At 42.9% G+C, this 15066-nt stretch overlaps 1 protein-coding gene across 1 annotated transcript; it reads right to left on the bottom strand.

Annotated features, from left to right (window-relative positions):
• Positions 1-4546: 4546 nt before the first annotated feature.
• Positions 4547-13660, bottom strand: LOC100495568 (tripartite motif-containing protein 7-like). The gene is made up of 2 exons (XM_012955145.3): positions 13511-13660; positions 4547-6570 (listed from the first exon to the last, which is right to left on the bottom strand). Exons 1-2 carry the CDS (start codon positions 13658-13660, stop codon positions 4849-4851), a joined length of 1872 nt encoding a protein of 623 aa, XP_012810599.2. The 3' UTR covers positions 4547-4848.
• Between the last annotated feature and the right edge of the window lie 1406 nt (positions 13661-15066).

Below are 15066 nucleotides of genomic sequence, written 5' to 3' on the forward strand. Positions count from 1 at the left end.
TTGGGGAATGCCCTGCCGGGGGATGTTGGGTAGGGTGTTCCTCACGGTGAGGGCAGTGAGGGGGTTGGGGAATGCCCTGCCGGGGGATGTTGGGTAGGGGGTTCCTCATGGTGAGGGCAGTGAGGGGGTTGGGGAATGCCCTGCCGGGGGGGTGTTGGGTAGGGGGTTCCTCACGGTGAGGGCAGTGAGGGGGTTGGGGAATGCCCTGCCGGGGGATTTTGGGTAGGGGGTTCCTCATGGTGAGGGCAGTGAGGGGGTTGGGGAATGCCCTGCCGGGGGATGTTGGGTAGGGGGTTCCTCACGGTGAGGGCAGTGAGGGGGTTGGGGAATGCCCTGCCGGGGGATGTTGGGTAGGGGGTTCCTCACGGTGAGGGCAGTGAGGGGGTTGGGGAATGCCCTGCCGGGGGATGTTGGGTAGGGGGTTCCTCACGGTGAGGGCAGTGAGGGGGTTGGGGAATGCCCCTAGTGATGGGGTAATGGCAGATTCTGTTAATGCCTATAAGGGGGGCCTGGATGAGTTCTTGAACAAGCAGAATACCCAAGGCTATTGTGATACTAATACCTACAGTTAGTACTAGTGGTTGTATTTATAGTTTATGTATGTGAGTGTATAGATTGGTAGGTGTGGGTTAGGTGTGCTGGGTTTACTTGGATGGGTTGAACTTGAATGGACACTGGTCTTTTTTCAATCCTATGAAACTATGTAACTATGTAAAATAGCTTTTCAACTAACTTGGTATTTGTCTGAATAGGGGGTTATCATTTGAAGAAATTCTACAGTATAAAACTTTTAACACACATTAAACTTTCCTGTTTCTGCAGATTCAATGAAAACCATTACAATCATAATAACACTGCTACATATTTCAATGTAAGTGTTTTTTCTCAAAAGGTATACCCAATCATATTCATTTACACAATGTTTACAAACCTTTAAGGAATAAGTACTAACCCTGTAATGTGATTATTCCTTTTCTCAGTAACAATGAGTAACTCCTTTTCTCTTCAGTCCTGGGTCTTTTATACCGACAGACTGGTCTGTTCATGGGACCCTGGGAGCGGCCATTCTGTGCATCAGGTTCCCTTGCCTGTGTAACAGCACAGACCTGAGCTGCTCATGTATCATTTCAGTATCTTTATCAAACTTAATTTGCTTTTTAAATAATTTCCATCTTTTGTAGCACTTTCTGAAAAAATGCCCGACCTGGCTGCAGAAATGGCAAATTTCATGAGTATATGACCTTATATTTGCTTTATTTGATTGGCATATTTCCCTTATCATGTGAATGATTGAGGGGTGTGAGTTCTGCAGTATAAGCTGTCTCCTGTACGTATCTATATGTGAGGCTGCTTTCTGAAGAGTATCAAGACTGCAATCAGAAATATTAGCTCCAGGATCTAGACATTTAAACTTGTTTACAAAAGCTTTAATCATTCGCAGAAATGTAAAGGGGTCATCATCTATAGAGGTCTGGAGATTATTATTGAGCACCTCTATATCAAGCACATTTTCACCATTAATTATATAATTAAGCATTAATAGCCTGTCCCTCCTTGTGCCGTGTATTAGATTCCCATCTGTATCAGTGCCGGGAGCACTCACAGGGATTGATACCTCTGGGAAATACGTGCCGGCACCCACAGTTTAAATGCTTTATTCTTCCATTCTTCACTCAAATCATATCTCTCTATATGAGACTCTAACAGATCACAATTCATTAAAACACTCTTATTTGCATTAAAATGTGGAATATTTTTCACAATTTTTAAAAGCTGTTTATTAACTTTTAACTGCAGTTTTGCCCTATCATAATCTAATTCTGGATCACTAACTGTAGATCCAGAACAAACATAGATCTCTGTTGTTTTGTAATAACCAAAACCTGGTTATTCCTTTGCAAAACTGATTGTACTGCTGCCAATCTCAGTTCATGCTGAGCAATCCCCTTAGCCAGACAGTCAGTACTAACTGTATCACATTCAACTTTTTCCTTATCAGAATGAGAATTAGTCTTTCCTACATCATTTCCCTCCCTACCTGAGCACATCAACATATTAAATGTTTTCACCATTAACATAACATTGTTAATCTTGTGCTTCATCTTAGAAAATGATATTCCGTCTTCTAACTTTACATTTGCCCCCACACACTGACTGTACAGATCTGACCATATCTCTGCATCAGACATAATTCTATGAGGGATTTTAAACTCGAATTTGCTTTTCCTAGCCAAATTATCAAGAAAATCCATACTCACCGGAAAGCAGAATATTCCTCCTGCGCCGCTATTAATACTTACACAAGTGACTTCTAGGTTCTTTTACTCATAAAGACATCTGGGAGCTTCAGTTCAGCGACAGAGTGTGTATATGTGTAGTGCCCAGGTCTATATTTTGGTTGGACTCGCCATCTGTTATAATTATCCTTTCTCTAATATATTTGTGTAAGTACTATGGTCAACAAACACCACTCACCAAGGTGATATTTAAAGTATATTTAATGTGTGGAAAAGAGTTACAGAAGTTACATACAAATTACCAATGGTTAAGCCAGTCAAAAACATTATTGACAGTTTCCCAATACAATACAAAGTATATGTATGTATTCATTTAAACTATTAAAAATGTATGCATGTGTGTGTCAGGGCTGTGTGTGTATAAGTGAGAGTGTGTAAGTGTGAGACCAGCCATTTGTTACTGATATATATCCCTATTGGAAAACCCCTCCCCCACTGTATTACCCCTAAGATTATATGTTTCCTATAAATCATATTCCAGACTTAAGGAACAATGGGGTATGTGAGGTATAGGTTGAATGGCAAGTCAGTTACAGACTTGAAACATGTTAACCCATTCAGGCCTGGGATATAATTTATTTTCCAAAACCCAATATTTAACATACACGTAGCAATAATGATCTTTCATGAGACCATTGGTCGCACAAAAGATCATTCCCACCCTCCACTGACATTTAGGGCTCAATCATCAGATATGGGGGCAGAAACAATAGGAATTTTACCTCCACCTGCTGTTTCAGCCCTAAATGTAGATTTTGTTTGGGCGCCCAATCAAAATCTTTTAACCTGGTCGATCAATGAGATGACAGATATCTGCAGCCTTTGCAATATTGGTTGCCTCTTGGAGCCACCATACATGCACCATATATCATATGAAACTAGGTTTCATATAATAATATCAGTGCATGTATGGCCGGCTTAACTCTGCAAAATTTAGGGACCCTAGAATTAATAGTTGAAGAACGGCAGCAGTTTACATTTAAACCAATAAAAGTCAATAGGTGAATTGTGATTGGTGGTTGGTGGTTCTGCCCCCTTTTTCTACCTTTAGTTAAAAAACACCCAGTGACAAATAGTGGCACCCTGGCATAAATAGTGTGAGAATGGCAGCATTTTACATTTCACTATTGAAAGTAAATAGGTGAAATGTGATTGGCTATTGGTGGCACCACCCACTTTATTGGCTTTGAACTGCAAATACCAGTTACTAAATTTGCAAAGTTTATACTAGAATAAATTAAATAATGGCATCAGTTTAAATATAAACCAATGAAATTTAATGGGTGGAAACAGATTGGCTGTTGGTGGCTCCACCCAATTTTCCTAACCTTTAACCTTAGTCCCCCAGTGACAAATTGTAAACATGGCAACATTGGCATGACAATGGCAGCACTTTGATTATAATAGGGACATTTAAAGTGCTGCCATTGTCATGCCAATGTCGCCATGTTCACAATTTGTCACTGGGGGACTAAGGTTAAAGGTTATGAAAAGTGGGTGGAGCCACAGACAGCCAATCAGATTTATTTAATTGATTTTAATAGGGAAATTGTATTAAATAAATCTGATTGGCTGTCTGTGGCTCCACCCACTTTTTCAGACCTTGAATTATTGTCACCCAGTTTGGGGACCCTGGCATAAATAGTACGAGAATGGCAGCATTTTTTTCAAACTAAAATGTTTTATTGCGTTTACAAGAAATTATGGAACATGAGAAAAGGGGCTTTGGTCCCATTTTGCAGAAATAGAAAAAGACAAATGACAGTTGTTGTAACTGCAAGAAATAAGTAGAGATAAACATAATTCAATAGGTGAAATCTGATTGGCTGTTGGTGGCTACACCCACTTTTTCAAATCTAAAACTGCAGTCCCCTAATGACCAACTGTGAAGAGTTTTGGGCCCCTGGTGTTAATACTGTGAGACTGGCAGCAGGTTGGATTTCCTCCATTGAAAGTTAAAAGATAAAAGATAAAATCTGATTGTTTTTAGCTTCATCCACATTTGAGCATCCAACAAATATCATATTTTAATTCGGGGGGACCTCATAATTATGTTACTCAAGTTTGGGGGGTGTGGCCTCAAAGCTGTAAGAGGGGCAGCAGTTTGAAAATCTTCCCTGTCAAAGTCAATGAAAAAATTGTGGGGTTTGGAGCGGCGCCACAAAAAGATGGGGGGGGCAGGATAACTTAGAAACACACAAACAACCTGCTCAGGTACAGGGTGAAGAAGTGTGGTGAGTTTGGGTGTTGTACCCCTAAAACTGTACGAGGAGTAGCGTTTAGAATATGGGGGCGCTAAGAATAAGAAGAATCAGCTGAAGCCAAAGAACAGTTTGGGGGGTTTCACCCCAACATAATAACCCCCTGTGTGAGTCAGAGCTGCTTCCCTGCAGTAATTACACATATACACATCTATGCACCCTGCACCCACTGTATTGTGTAGTTATAATGGCACCCCAGTCACTGAGTCCTGCACCCCCTTCCTTTCCTGGCATCACAGGGCTAAGGGCAGCTCTGGGAATGGGGTTGCTGCTGGGCAGTGGGCAGGGCCCTAACTAATGATTCTCACACTGGCACCTCCCCACCCTACCCAGAATGCAACATGAAGGGGCTCAGTGAAGGAGGCAGTGAAGGTGTGTAAGCGCCTGATTGGCTCACTCAGCTCATAAAAGGACAGGCGTCCGGCCTCATAGTCCAATGAGATCCTGATTCTCCTGCAGGAAGGGACGTGGGGTAACTGTGTGTCTTTTCCATCATGTCTCACTGTATAGTTATTATTCCCTCTGTACAAACACCAGGACTTGTTATTATTCCCAATGCAGGACTGACCCCCTCCCCTCTCTATACTGGGATAGGCCACCCCTACCCCCCAGCCCCCTGATTCACTGCCCTCCACTTCCCAGTAATGTCGCCCTGAGGGGAAACTCCTGGTGCTTAAAGCCTGAGGAACCTGAAATCTCTCTGGGGTTTGTGGGCGACGCTGGTCTGTATGTGAGTAGGAAGCAGATTTCCCGTCCCCTGATACAGATACATCATTCCCAGCCGTGTTTATATCCAGTACCAGCTCTGTAGCCTCCTGCCCAGGGATCACCCTTCCCTCTACCCCAGTCACAATCCCAGCTAAGCCTGTGAGTAATGTCTCTGAGATCCAACCCACATCCAGATTCCCTACAGCCGGGACCTTTATACCCTCTTTCTCTCTGCCCTCAGTATCTGCCCCCTCAGTATCCTCTCTCTCTCTGCCCTCAGTATCTGCCCCCTCAGTATCCTCACTCTCTCTGCCCTCAGTATCTGCCCCCTCAGCCCCACAAAAGGCAGCTCCATGGGATTCCCATTGTTCCTGTAGGACAGTGAGTGGAGCTGCCATGTTGCACAGCTCCTCAATGTGACGGATCTTCCAGGACAGCTCATCCTTCTTTATTTCCAGCTGTTGGATCAGCTCAGTGAGTGTGAGTGAGCGCTCCTCTTTCTGCCTGGAGATGTCACTCAGGAGTCGCTTCTCTAGGGCTTCCAGCTCTTCCCTGATGCCCCTAAACAGGGCAGTGACTCTCTCTGTCTCACCGGCTGCCGCTTCTGCCACTTCTCTCCTGCGCTCCTGCAGCCTCTGGGCTCCTCTCTCAGTCTCCTCTCTCTCTGGGCTCAGTTTCTCCAGAACTTTCCTCAGTTTCTCTTTCTTCTTCTCAGAGGCCTCACTCAGCAGCTCCACCCTGTGGCCCCGGTGCTCCCCGGCCAGGCAGCAGGATGCACAGATACAGGCAGAGTCCTCACAGCAGTGATACTTTAGGGGCTCATTGTGTACAGAACATTTTCTCCCCATAAAGGAAGCGGTGGGCTCAGTGAGTACATGTTCTGCTGACTGGCAGTGCCCCCTCAGGTGGGTATCACACAGAGAAGCCTCACACTGGAGACAGGATTTAGCAGCAGGTACAGGAGAGAGGAGACAGTAAGTGCAGAAGATCCCAGTCTCCCCCGGCTCTGTCTCAGTCGGACAGAACCGCTCCACCATGCCACGCAGCTTCCAGGCTGTTGCCAGTTCAGTTCTCCTTTGACATCTCTGTCTGCATTCAGGGCAAGAAGGACTTTCAAGGAAAGTCTCCTCCTGGGTGTCCCATGTTCTCCCAATGCAGCCCCGGCAGAAGTTATGGCCACAGGGCAGGGATACCGGATCAGTATAAATGCTCAGGCAGATGGAGCAGCTCAGCTCGTCTCTCAGTTCAGCAGCCGTCATCGCTGGAATCAGGAACAAGAAACGAAACAGAAAGTTCTTCTCTCTCTATAACCAGTTGGACTTGTTTATCTCCCCTTCTCACACAGGGTGGGGCAAGGTTATTGCTTGTACATGAGCTTCCTATTAACCCTATAACCCCCATTCTTTTATCCCTTTGACTGTAACAGGAAATGAATGAGGGGTTATTAGTTAGTAATTTTGGATGGAAAAGACACACGTCCATCAAATTAAAAGTTTTTTCCTGTCTGACTGCTCATCCTTCCAGAGGATTATAAAAACTTGATCTGAAACCTCTCCTATTTGCCTCAACAAGGGGTAACATTTCTTCTTGACTCCCAAAAGGGCAATTTGACCAGTTCCTGAACCTACTTGGCACTATGCTAATTTCACTAACCTTTATTTTATTTTCTTGTTTTAAAGGCATCCGGCCCTTCCTTGTACCTATCTAATGTATCTGCCAGTACCACTGATTCAGGGGGGGGATCCCACAACTTCCCAGCCCCCCCTGTAACTCCCCTTCCTTGTACCTATCTAATGTATCTGCCAGTACCACTGATTCAGGGGGGGGATCCCACAACTTCCCAGCCCCCCCTGTAACTCCCCTTCCTTGTACCTATCTAATGTATCTGCCAGTACCACTGATTCGGGGGGGGGGGATCCCACAACTTCCCAGCCCCCCTGTAACTCCCCTTCCTTGTACCTATCTAATGTATCTGCCAGTATCACTGATTCAGGGGGGGGATCCCACAACTTCCCAGCCCCCCCTGTAACTCCCCTTCCTTGTACCTATCTAATGTATCTGCCAGTACCACTGATTCAGGGGGGGGGACCCCACAACTTCCCAGCCCCCCTGTAACTCCCCTTCCTTGTACCTATCTAATGTATCTGCCAGTACCACTGATTCAGGGGGGGATCCCACAACTTCCCAGCCCCCCTGTAACTCCCCTTCCTTGTACCTATCTAATGTATCTGCCAGTACCACTGATTCAGGGGGGGGGTCCCACAACTTCCCAGCCCCCCTGTAACTCCCCTTCCTTGTACCTATCTAATGTATCTGCCAGTACCACTGATTCAGGGGGGGGATCCCACAACTTCCCAGCCCCCCTGTAACTCCCCTTCCTTGTACCTATCTAATGTATCTGCCAGTACCACTGATTCGGGGGGGGGGATCCCACAACTTCCCAGCTCCCCCTGTAACTCCCCTTCCTTGTACCTATCTAATGTATCTGCCAGTACCACTGATTCAGGGGGGGGGGATCCCACAACTTCCCAGCCCCCCCTGTAACTCCCCTTCCTTGTACCTATCTAATGTATCTGCCAGTACCACTGATTCAGGGGGGGGGGTCCCACAACTTCCCAGCCCCCCTGTAACTCCCCTTCCTTGTACCTATCTAATGTATCTGCCAGTACCACTGATTCAGGGGGGGGGTCCCACAACTTCCCAGCCCCCCTGTAATTCCCCTTCCTTGTACCTATCTTTTTTTTTATTGTTTATTGATTAGACAATTACAACAATCATTGAGAGAACAAGTAAATCCCAACAGGGAATAATACAATACAGAATGTAAACAAATTAGTAAAATGCACATTTCAAATCAAATTTACAGTTGGCAAAGGACTGAAAAAGTAATAATAGAATAACATATATTACTAATAAACAGATTATTACAATTTATACTAGAATATGCATAAATATAGGCTAGTAAAACTTTGTAGGTATTCATGGAACTATGGTAAATAAAGTAATGATCCAAATGAGATCTATCCTTGGGAGAAAGGATATTTATGATGATTTTCCATTTAATTAAGTATCTTGTACGATTTTTCGTATTACCAAATTTGAAAGCTATGGCTTCATTTTTACAGAGAGCTTGTAACTCCGAAATAACCTCCGCTATAAAAGGGGGATTGGGATCTATCCATTTCTTAAGAATAGTCCTCTTTGCAGCTGCTAAAATAAGATTTAGATAATTTATGGAATAGGAAATGTTCCCGAATTTAGGTTGAAATTGATGAGACACCTGCGTTGTGTCTTCTGAGAAATTTAATAAGACAGATTTTGGCATCAGGATGTATTTAGAGTCTAATGTAGATTTTAGACGGTTCTCGATGTCTTTCCAAAAACTGTTAATATGAGGGCAATCCCATAGTAGATGAATTATATTTGGAAGTGGTGTGCTACATTTAGGACAAATATTAAGTAGGTTATTATTTTTTGAGGCAAAGTTAAAGCCTTTATAAGCTAGATGAATAAGTCTATAGTTTTGCTCCCTCCAGATTTCTGTATGTATGAGCTTGTCATAATGTTTTATACAATTGGTTATTGGTTAAAATTTCTGGGGAAATTTCCTTATGGAGATTGGTGGACCATTTTTTTTTACTTTTTTTTTTCAAATCTAGTGGATGAGAATTGAGAATTGGATTATTCCATACTGAAGTTTGTATGAACCTGATTCTATTACGGGATTGAGAAACCATCAGATTATCTAAAGCAGTAATAAGTAATGGATTATAATTTGGCAAAGAGACTAGATGGTTATGATGATGAAGCCAATAAGAAATTTGAAGATAATGTAGTTTTTCTTTTTCAGATATTTGAAATTTACTACTGAAGTCTTTCCAGTCCAGTATTTTGTTGGAAGATGGTGAAATAATGTCTTTTATATATTTTATTCCTTTCTGTTTCCAGATGGCAGACATAGGAGGGTGAAATGAGCTGGATAATGTCGAAATCTTCACTAAGGGTATAAATGGAGTTGAGATATAACTGGATTTATATGATTTCTGCATTAACTTCAAGACTGTGAACCTATCTCTAAATAAAGGATTCTCTTTAGTTTCAGTCGGTTGGAATTTCAGGGGTTTGTGTATTTGCTCCAAAATATTATCACACAAATTAGATAAAAGTTCCAAAGGTAGATTAGTAAATTTATTCTTTTCTGAAAACCATTTCACTATATAAGGGTTAAAGCTGTTAGATTAAAGGATCTGAAATCAGACAAATCCAAACCACCGTAAGATTTGGGATAGTTCAATTTATTTGATGCAATTTTAGGAACTTTACCCTTCCAGAGGAATTCTAAGAGGGCTGATTTTATCTTATTGATATCTTTGTGTTTGATTAAAAGAGGTAAATTAATAATAGTATAAATACATTGCGGAAAGATCATCATTTTGTAAAAGGCTATTTTTCCTTTTAAGTTCAGTGGGATATTTTTCCATTTTTGACATAGAGAAATTATGTTTTTTAACATGGGTAGATAATTTAAGGAGTAGAGCCTTTGGAGATCAGACAGTAAATATATTCCAAGATATTTAATGCTTGAAAGATTCTTGCCAATTCCTAATTACTTTAGAATATTTGGTGAGGTTTGGCCATATATATCCATGGGTTCAGATTTGTTTAGATTTATTTTAAGCCTGGAGATAACCTCATAACATTGAATGATGGAAAATATGTTGGTGAGGTTTTTATTAGGGTCTTTAACGATTAGAAGTATATCATTGGCAAAAGCTGTTAGTCAAACTATTGTTTTATTAATTGGTAAGCCAGGCAAGGAATCAGCAATCTTTAGTGTTCTAATTAAAGCTTCTAGGGATAGATAAAATAATAGGGGTGATAACGGACAACCTTGTCTTGTCTTGTTCCTCTTTTCAAGTAAATTTATTTTGAGAGTTCTCCTGCTGCCAATATTTGAGTAGTAGGGGACGAATATAATAAGTGAATTAAATCCTTAAAAGGACCCTGAAAACCAAAAGCTTTTAGAGAGTCTGATAGGTGGTCCCAGCAAACATTGTCAAAAGCTTTCTCTGCATCTATTGCAGCAATGCAATGCACTCCACCAATGAGATTGGGATTTTATTAGTTTTAGCTGAATATATGACTTTAATTAAGGTCCTTAAATTTTTAGTTCCTGATCTCCCCTTGACGAATCCACTTTGTTCTGGGGAGATGAGTTTTGGAAGTACTGTTGATAGATAATTTGCAATGATTTTAGTCAATATCTTTACATCTTGGTTGATTGGTGCTATGGGTCTGTATGAGGATGTGATGGATGGATCTTTTCCTTGTTTCAGCAGTACTGAAGTGTATGAATTGAGGCTAGAAGGTAAAGATTGCTTATTTTTTATGATGAAGTTATACAATTCTGTAAGAAAGGGAGAGATTTCATTAATTAAACATTTATAGAAAGGTCCTGATAGACCATCAGGTCCTCCAGCTTTGTATTTCTTCAAGGATGAGATTGTGAATTTTACTTCAGTGATAGGAGAGTTTAAATTTTCCAGATCATATTGAGATATCTTGGGGAAAGCTATGTTCTTAAAGAATATTTGTCTCAACGTACTATTAGATTTAGTAGGGGAGTATAAGGTCTCATAATATTTCCGGAAGGTCTCAGCAATCTCCAATGGATTATGAGTAATTTTGTCATCTGTAGACTTAATAGCAGAAATTTTATGAGACTTTGACCAATTCTTAGTCATATTGGCTAGGAGTTTATTAGCTTTGTTTCCCAGGTTGAAATATTTGGATTTTATATAACTCTGGTTAATAGTATATTTTATAGATAACCACGATTTGAGTTCTTTTATGGAGTTTTCGAAATTCTCATGGTTGATTTTAGATGTGATTGATTTAAAAGTAATGTAGGCTTCTTTTTGCTTGTTACTGAGCTCTTGTATTCTTGAGTTCATTTTCTTGAGAAATTGTGATCTGAATGAAGTGATTTCTCCTCTGATGAATGCTTTCCATGTGTGCCAAAAAAGAGTTGGATTGTTGTAGTGAATTGCATTGTTTATTAAGGAGATTTTCCACTTATACTTAAGCATTTGCTGAAAGTCAGATCTAGACGCTAGAAAAACTGGAAATTTCCAAGGAATATAGGATTTGGAAATAAAGTTAGCGGTAATTGTAATGCTTCTAGGTGTATGGTCTGAGTAGGTAAAATTCCCAATCGTTGCATCTGAAACGTGGGTTAGTAGGTGTAAGTATATAGTCTATTCTTGTCCCCGTACCGTGAGAATGAGAGTAAAAGGTGAATTCTTTGCTAAAAGGATTCAAAATTCTCCAGACATCCCTCAGGTTTGTATGATCTAGTACAGTGCTGTCCAACTTCCGTTGTACCGAGGGCCGGAATTTTTCCGACCTACGTGGTGGAGGGCCGATAATATAAGCCAGTTTTGACCACTCCCCTTTTTGAAACCGCACCCACTTGAAACCACACCCATGTTATCACATGACCATACCCATATTAATGGTTGTAGTACAGTAAAAACCTGCCATACTCTGCCTGCCCTACCCTGCCTGTGTGTGCCATACTCTGCCTTCCCTACCCTGCCTGTGTGTGCCATATTCTGCCTTCCCTACCCTGCCTGTGTGCCATACTTTCACTGTGTGTGCCATTCTTGGCTGGTTTGTGCCATACTTGGCCTGTGTGTGCCATACTCTGCCTTCCCTACCCTGCCTGTGCCATACTTTCATTGTGTTTGCCATTCTTGGCTGGTTTGTGCCATACTTGGCCTGTGTGTGCCATACTCTGCCTGTGTGTGCCATACTCTGCCTTCCCTACCCTGCCTGTGTGCCATACTTTCATTGTGTTTGCCATTCTTGGCTGGTTTGTGCCATACTTGGCCTGTGTGTGCCATACTCTGCCGGTGTGCCATACTCTGCCTTCCCTACCCTGCCTGTGTGTGCCATACTCTGCCTTCCCTACCCTGCCTGTGTGTGCCATACTCTGCCTTCCCTACCCTGCCTGTATGTGCCATACTCTGCCTTCCCTACCCTTCCTGCGTGTGCCATACTTTCACTGTGTGTGCCATTCTTGGCTGGTTTGTGCCATACTTGGCCTGTGTGTGCCATACTCTGCCTGTGTGTGCCATACTCTGCCTTCCCTACCCTGCCTGTGTGTGCCATACTCTGCCTTCCCTACCCTGCCTGTGTGTGCCATACTCTGCCTTCCCTACCCTGCCTGTATGTGCCATACTCTGCCTTCCCTACCCTTCCTGCGTGTGCCATACTTTCACTGTGTGTGCCATTCTTGGCTGGTTTGTGCCATACTTGGCCTGTGTGTGCCATACTCTGCCTGTGTGTGCCATACTCTGCCTTCCCTACCCTGCCTGTGTGTGCCATACTCTGCCTTCCCTACCCTGCCTGTGTGTGCCATACTCTGCTTGCCCTATGATGCCTGTGTGTATGGCACACACAGGCAGCCTACAGTGACACAATGCTGGCACTGCTCCTACAGTCTGCACAATAACTATATATTAAACTTTTTAATTGCAGTACCACCTCAGTATATGTTCTTTTTGTAGTGTGCAGGGATTATTTGTGGGTTTCTACTGCTCCTGAGGTGTGAACAGGGGAACAATGGGGGTGATTACAGCCTGAGCCTGAGGTGTGAACACTGCAGGGGGTGAACAATGCAGAGATTAAAAGGTGTGAACAACACAGGGGATTACATGTTTAAACAATACAGCCTGATTACAGCCTGAATCTGAGGTGAGAACCATGCAGGGGGGGCAGTTAATCACAGTACTGATACCATTTAAAGCTTACACAAGAGTAAGCCATCAAAGCAGCCAGACAGGTGGGGGGCCACACATAGGGGGGTTGCGGGCCGCATGCGGCCCGCGGGCTGCCAGTTGGACAGCACTGATCTAGTAGATCTGAGAATAGTTTTGATTTACTGTGAGGAGTAGTGGATATGCCACATTTATCCAAAGACCATAAATGTGACTCATTAAAATCCCCACCCGCCATCACATTGAAAGATCTCAGAGAATTAATTCTGTGAATCACAACAACAACAACAAACATTTGTAAAGCACTTTTCTCCCGTGGGACCCAATTATATCCAGATAGAATTCCGGTTTATTATTATTTGGGGCATAAATTGAGCAGATATTCCATGACTGGTGAAGAAAAATTATATAATATATATATATATATATTATATATTATATAATATACCTCATCATTATGTACCTTCTGGCCATCATCCACTCGATCTTGTTGTGTCAACACTTCATCTCGATCAACCTCCTTTGCCCAATTCATTACATCCTGTACCAATTGTTTAGGATATCCTCTAGTAATGAATTTCTTTTTCATTATCTCTAGATCTACCCGCAACATCTGTGACTTGGGCAAGGAGTCTAGGAGATGCTTAGGGTGGTGGCTCTCCAAGACTCCTTGCCCAAGTCACAGATGTTGCGGGTAGTTAGTATTGAAGGGTGTGCTGGCCACAGAAGATTATTTTCTATACATACATAATTTTGGCTAGCACCCCGCAGAATATTGAGCCTTGGAGTGCGGACACCATTTGGATTTAAATATATATATATATATATATATATATATATATATATATGGCTTTTAGGCTTTTATTTTTCTATTTTTAAACAAACAATTTATTATTTCCTTGTTGGTTGGCAGCAGGGTCAGCTGATGGTTAGAGGGAAGGGGTTGGGGTAGGATTAGGGCCCTGGGTTAGAGAATTGGCTGGGTGCTGCGTGGTGCAATTGTTACTATAGGAAGTGCACATTGGGGGTTATGTTGCCAGTAATATTTAGTTACTCAATGTTATCACTGACAATCTTGGGACAGATCCTTGCCCACCCCTGATAATTTGGTAGCCCTTGGAAATACATAGTAACATAGTAACATACAGCTATCAAGTTCAACCATAATGCCTATATATAACCTGCCTAACTACTAGTTGATCCAGAGGAAGGCAAAACCCCATCTGAAGCCTCTCTAATTTGCCCCAGAGGGGAAATATTCCTTCCTGACTCCAAGATGGCAATCGGACCAGTCCCTGGAGCTAAGAGCTATCTCCCATACCCCTGTATTCCCTCACTTGTACTGAGAGCTATCCCCCCTACCCCTGTATTCCCTCACTTGTACTGAGAGCTATCTCCCCTACCCCTGTATTCCCTCACTTGTACTGAGAGCTATCTCCCCTACCCCTGTATTCCCTCACTTGTACTGAGAGCTATCCCCCCTACCCCTGTATTCCCTCACTTGTACTGAGAGCTATCCCCCCTACCCCTGTATTCCCTCACTTGTACTGAGAGCTATCTCCCCTACCCCTGTATTCCCTCACTTGTACTGAGAGCTATCCCCCCTACCCCTGTATTCCCTCACTTGTACTGAGAGCTATCCCCCCTACCCCTGTATTCCCTCACTTGTACTGAGAGCTATCCCCCCATACCCCTGTATTCCCTCACTTGTACTGAGAGCTATCCCCCCATACCCCTGTATTCCCTCACTTGTACTGAGAGCTATCCCCCCCTACCCCTGTATTCCCTCACTTGTACTGAGAGCTATCCCCCCTACCCCTGTATTCCCTCACTTGTACTGAGAGCTATCTCCCCTACCCCTGTATTCCCTCACTTGTACTGAGAGCTATCTCCCCTACCCCTGTATTCCCTCACTTGTACTGAGAGCTATCTCCCATACCCCTGTATTCCCTCACTTGTACTGAGAGCTATCCCCCCTACCCCTGTATTCCCTCACTTGTACTGAGAGCTATCCCCCTA

This window comes from Xenopus tropicalis, chromosome 1 (genome assembly GCF_000004195.4).
Source record: "Xenopus tropicalis strain Nigerian chromosome 1, UCB_Xtro_10.0, whole genome shotgun sequence".
NCBI lineage: Eukaryota > Metazoa > Chordata > Amphibia > Anura > Pipidae > Xenopus > Xenopus tropicalis.

Bases quoted from the DNA above. Each gene is read 5' to 3' on its own strand.
- LOC100495568 (XM_012955145.3), bottom strand. From the start codon at position 13,660: ATGTTGCGGGTAGATCTAGAGATAATGAAAAAGAAATTCATTACTAGA. The intron at 6,571-13,510 runs GTACATAATGAT...AACTGGTTATAG, and splicing joins GAGTGGATGATGGCCAGAAG to AGAGAGAAGAACTTTCTGTT.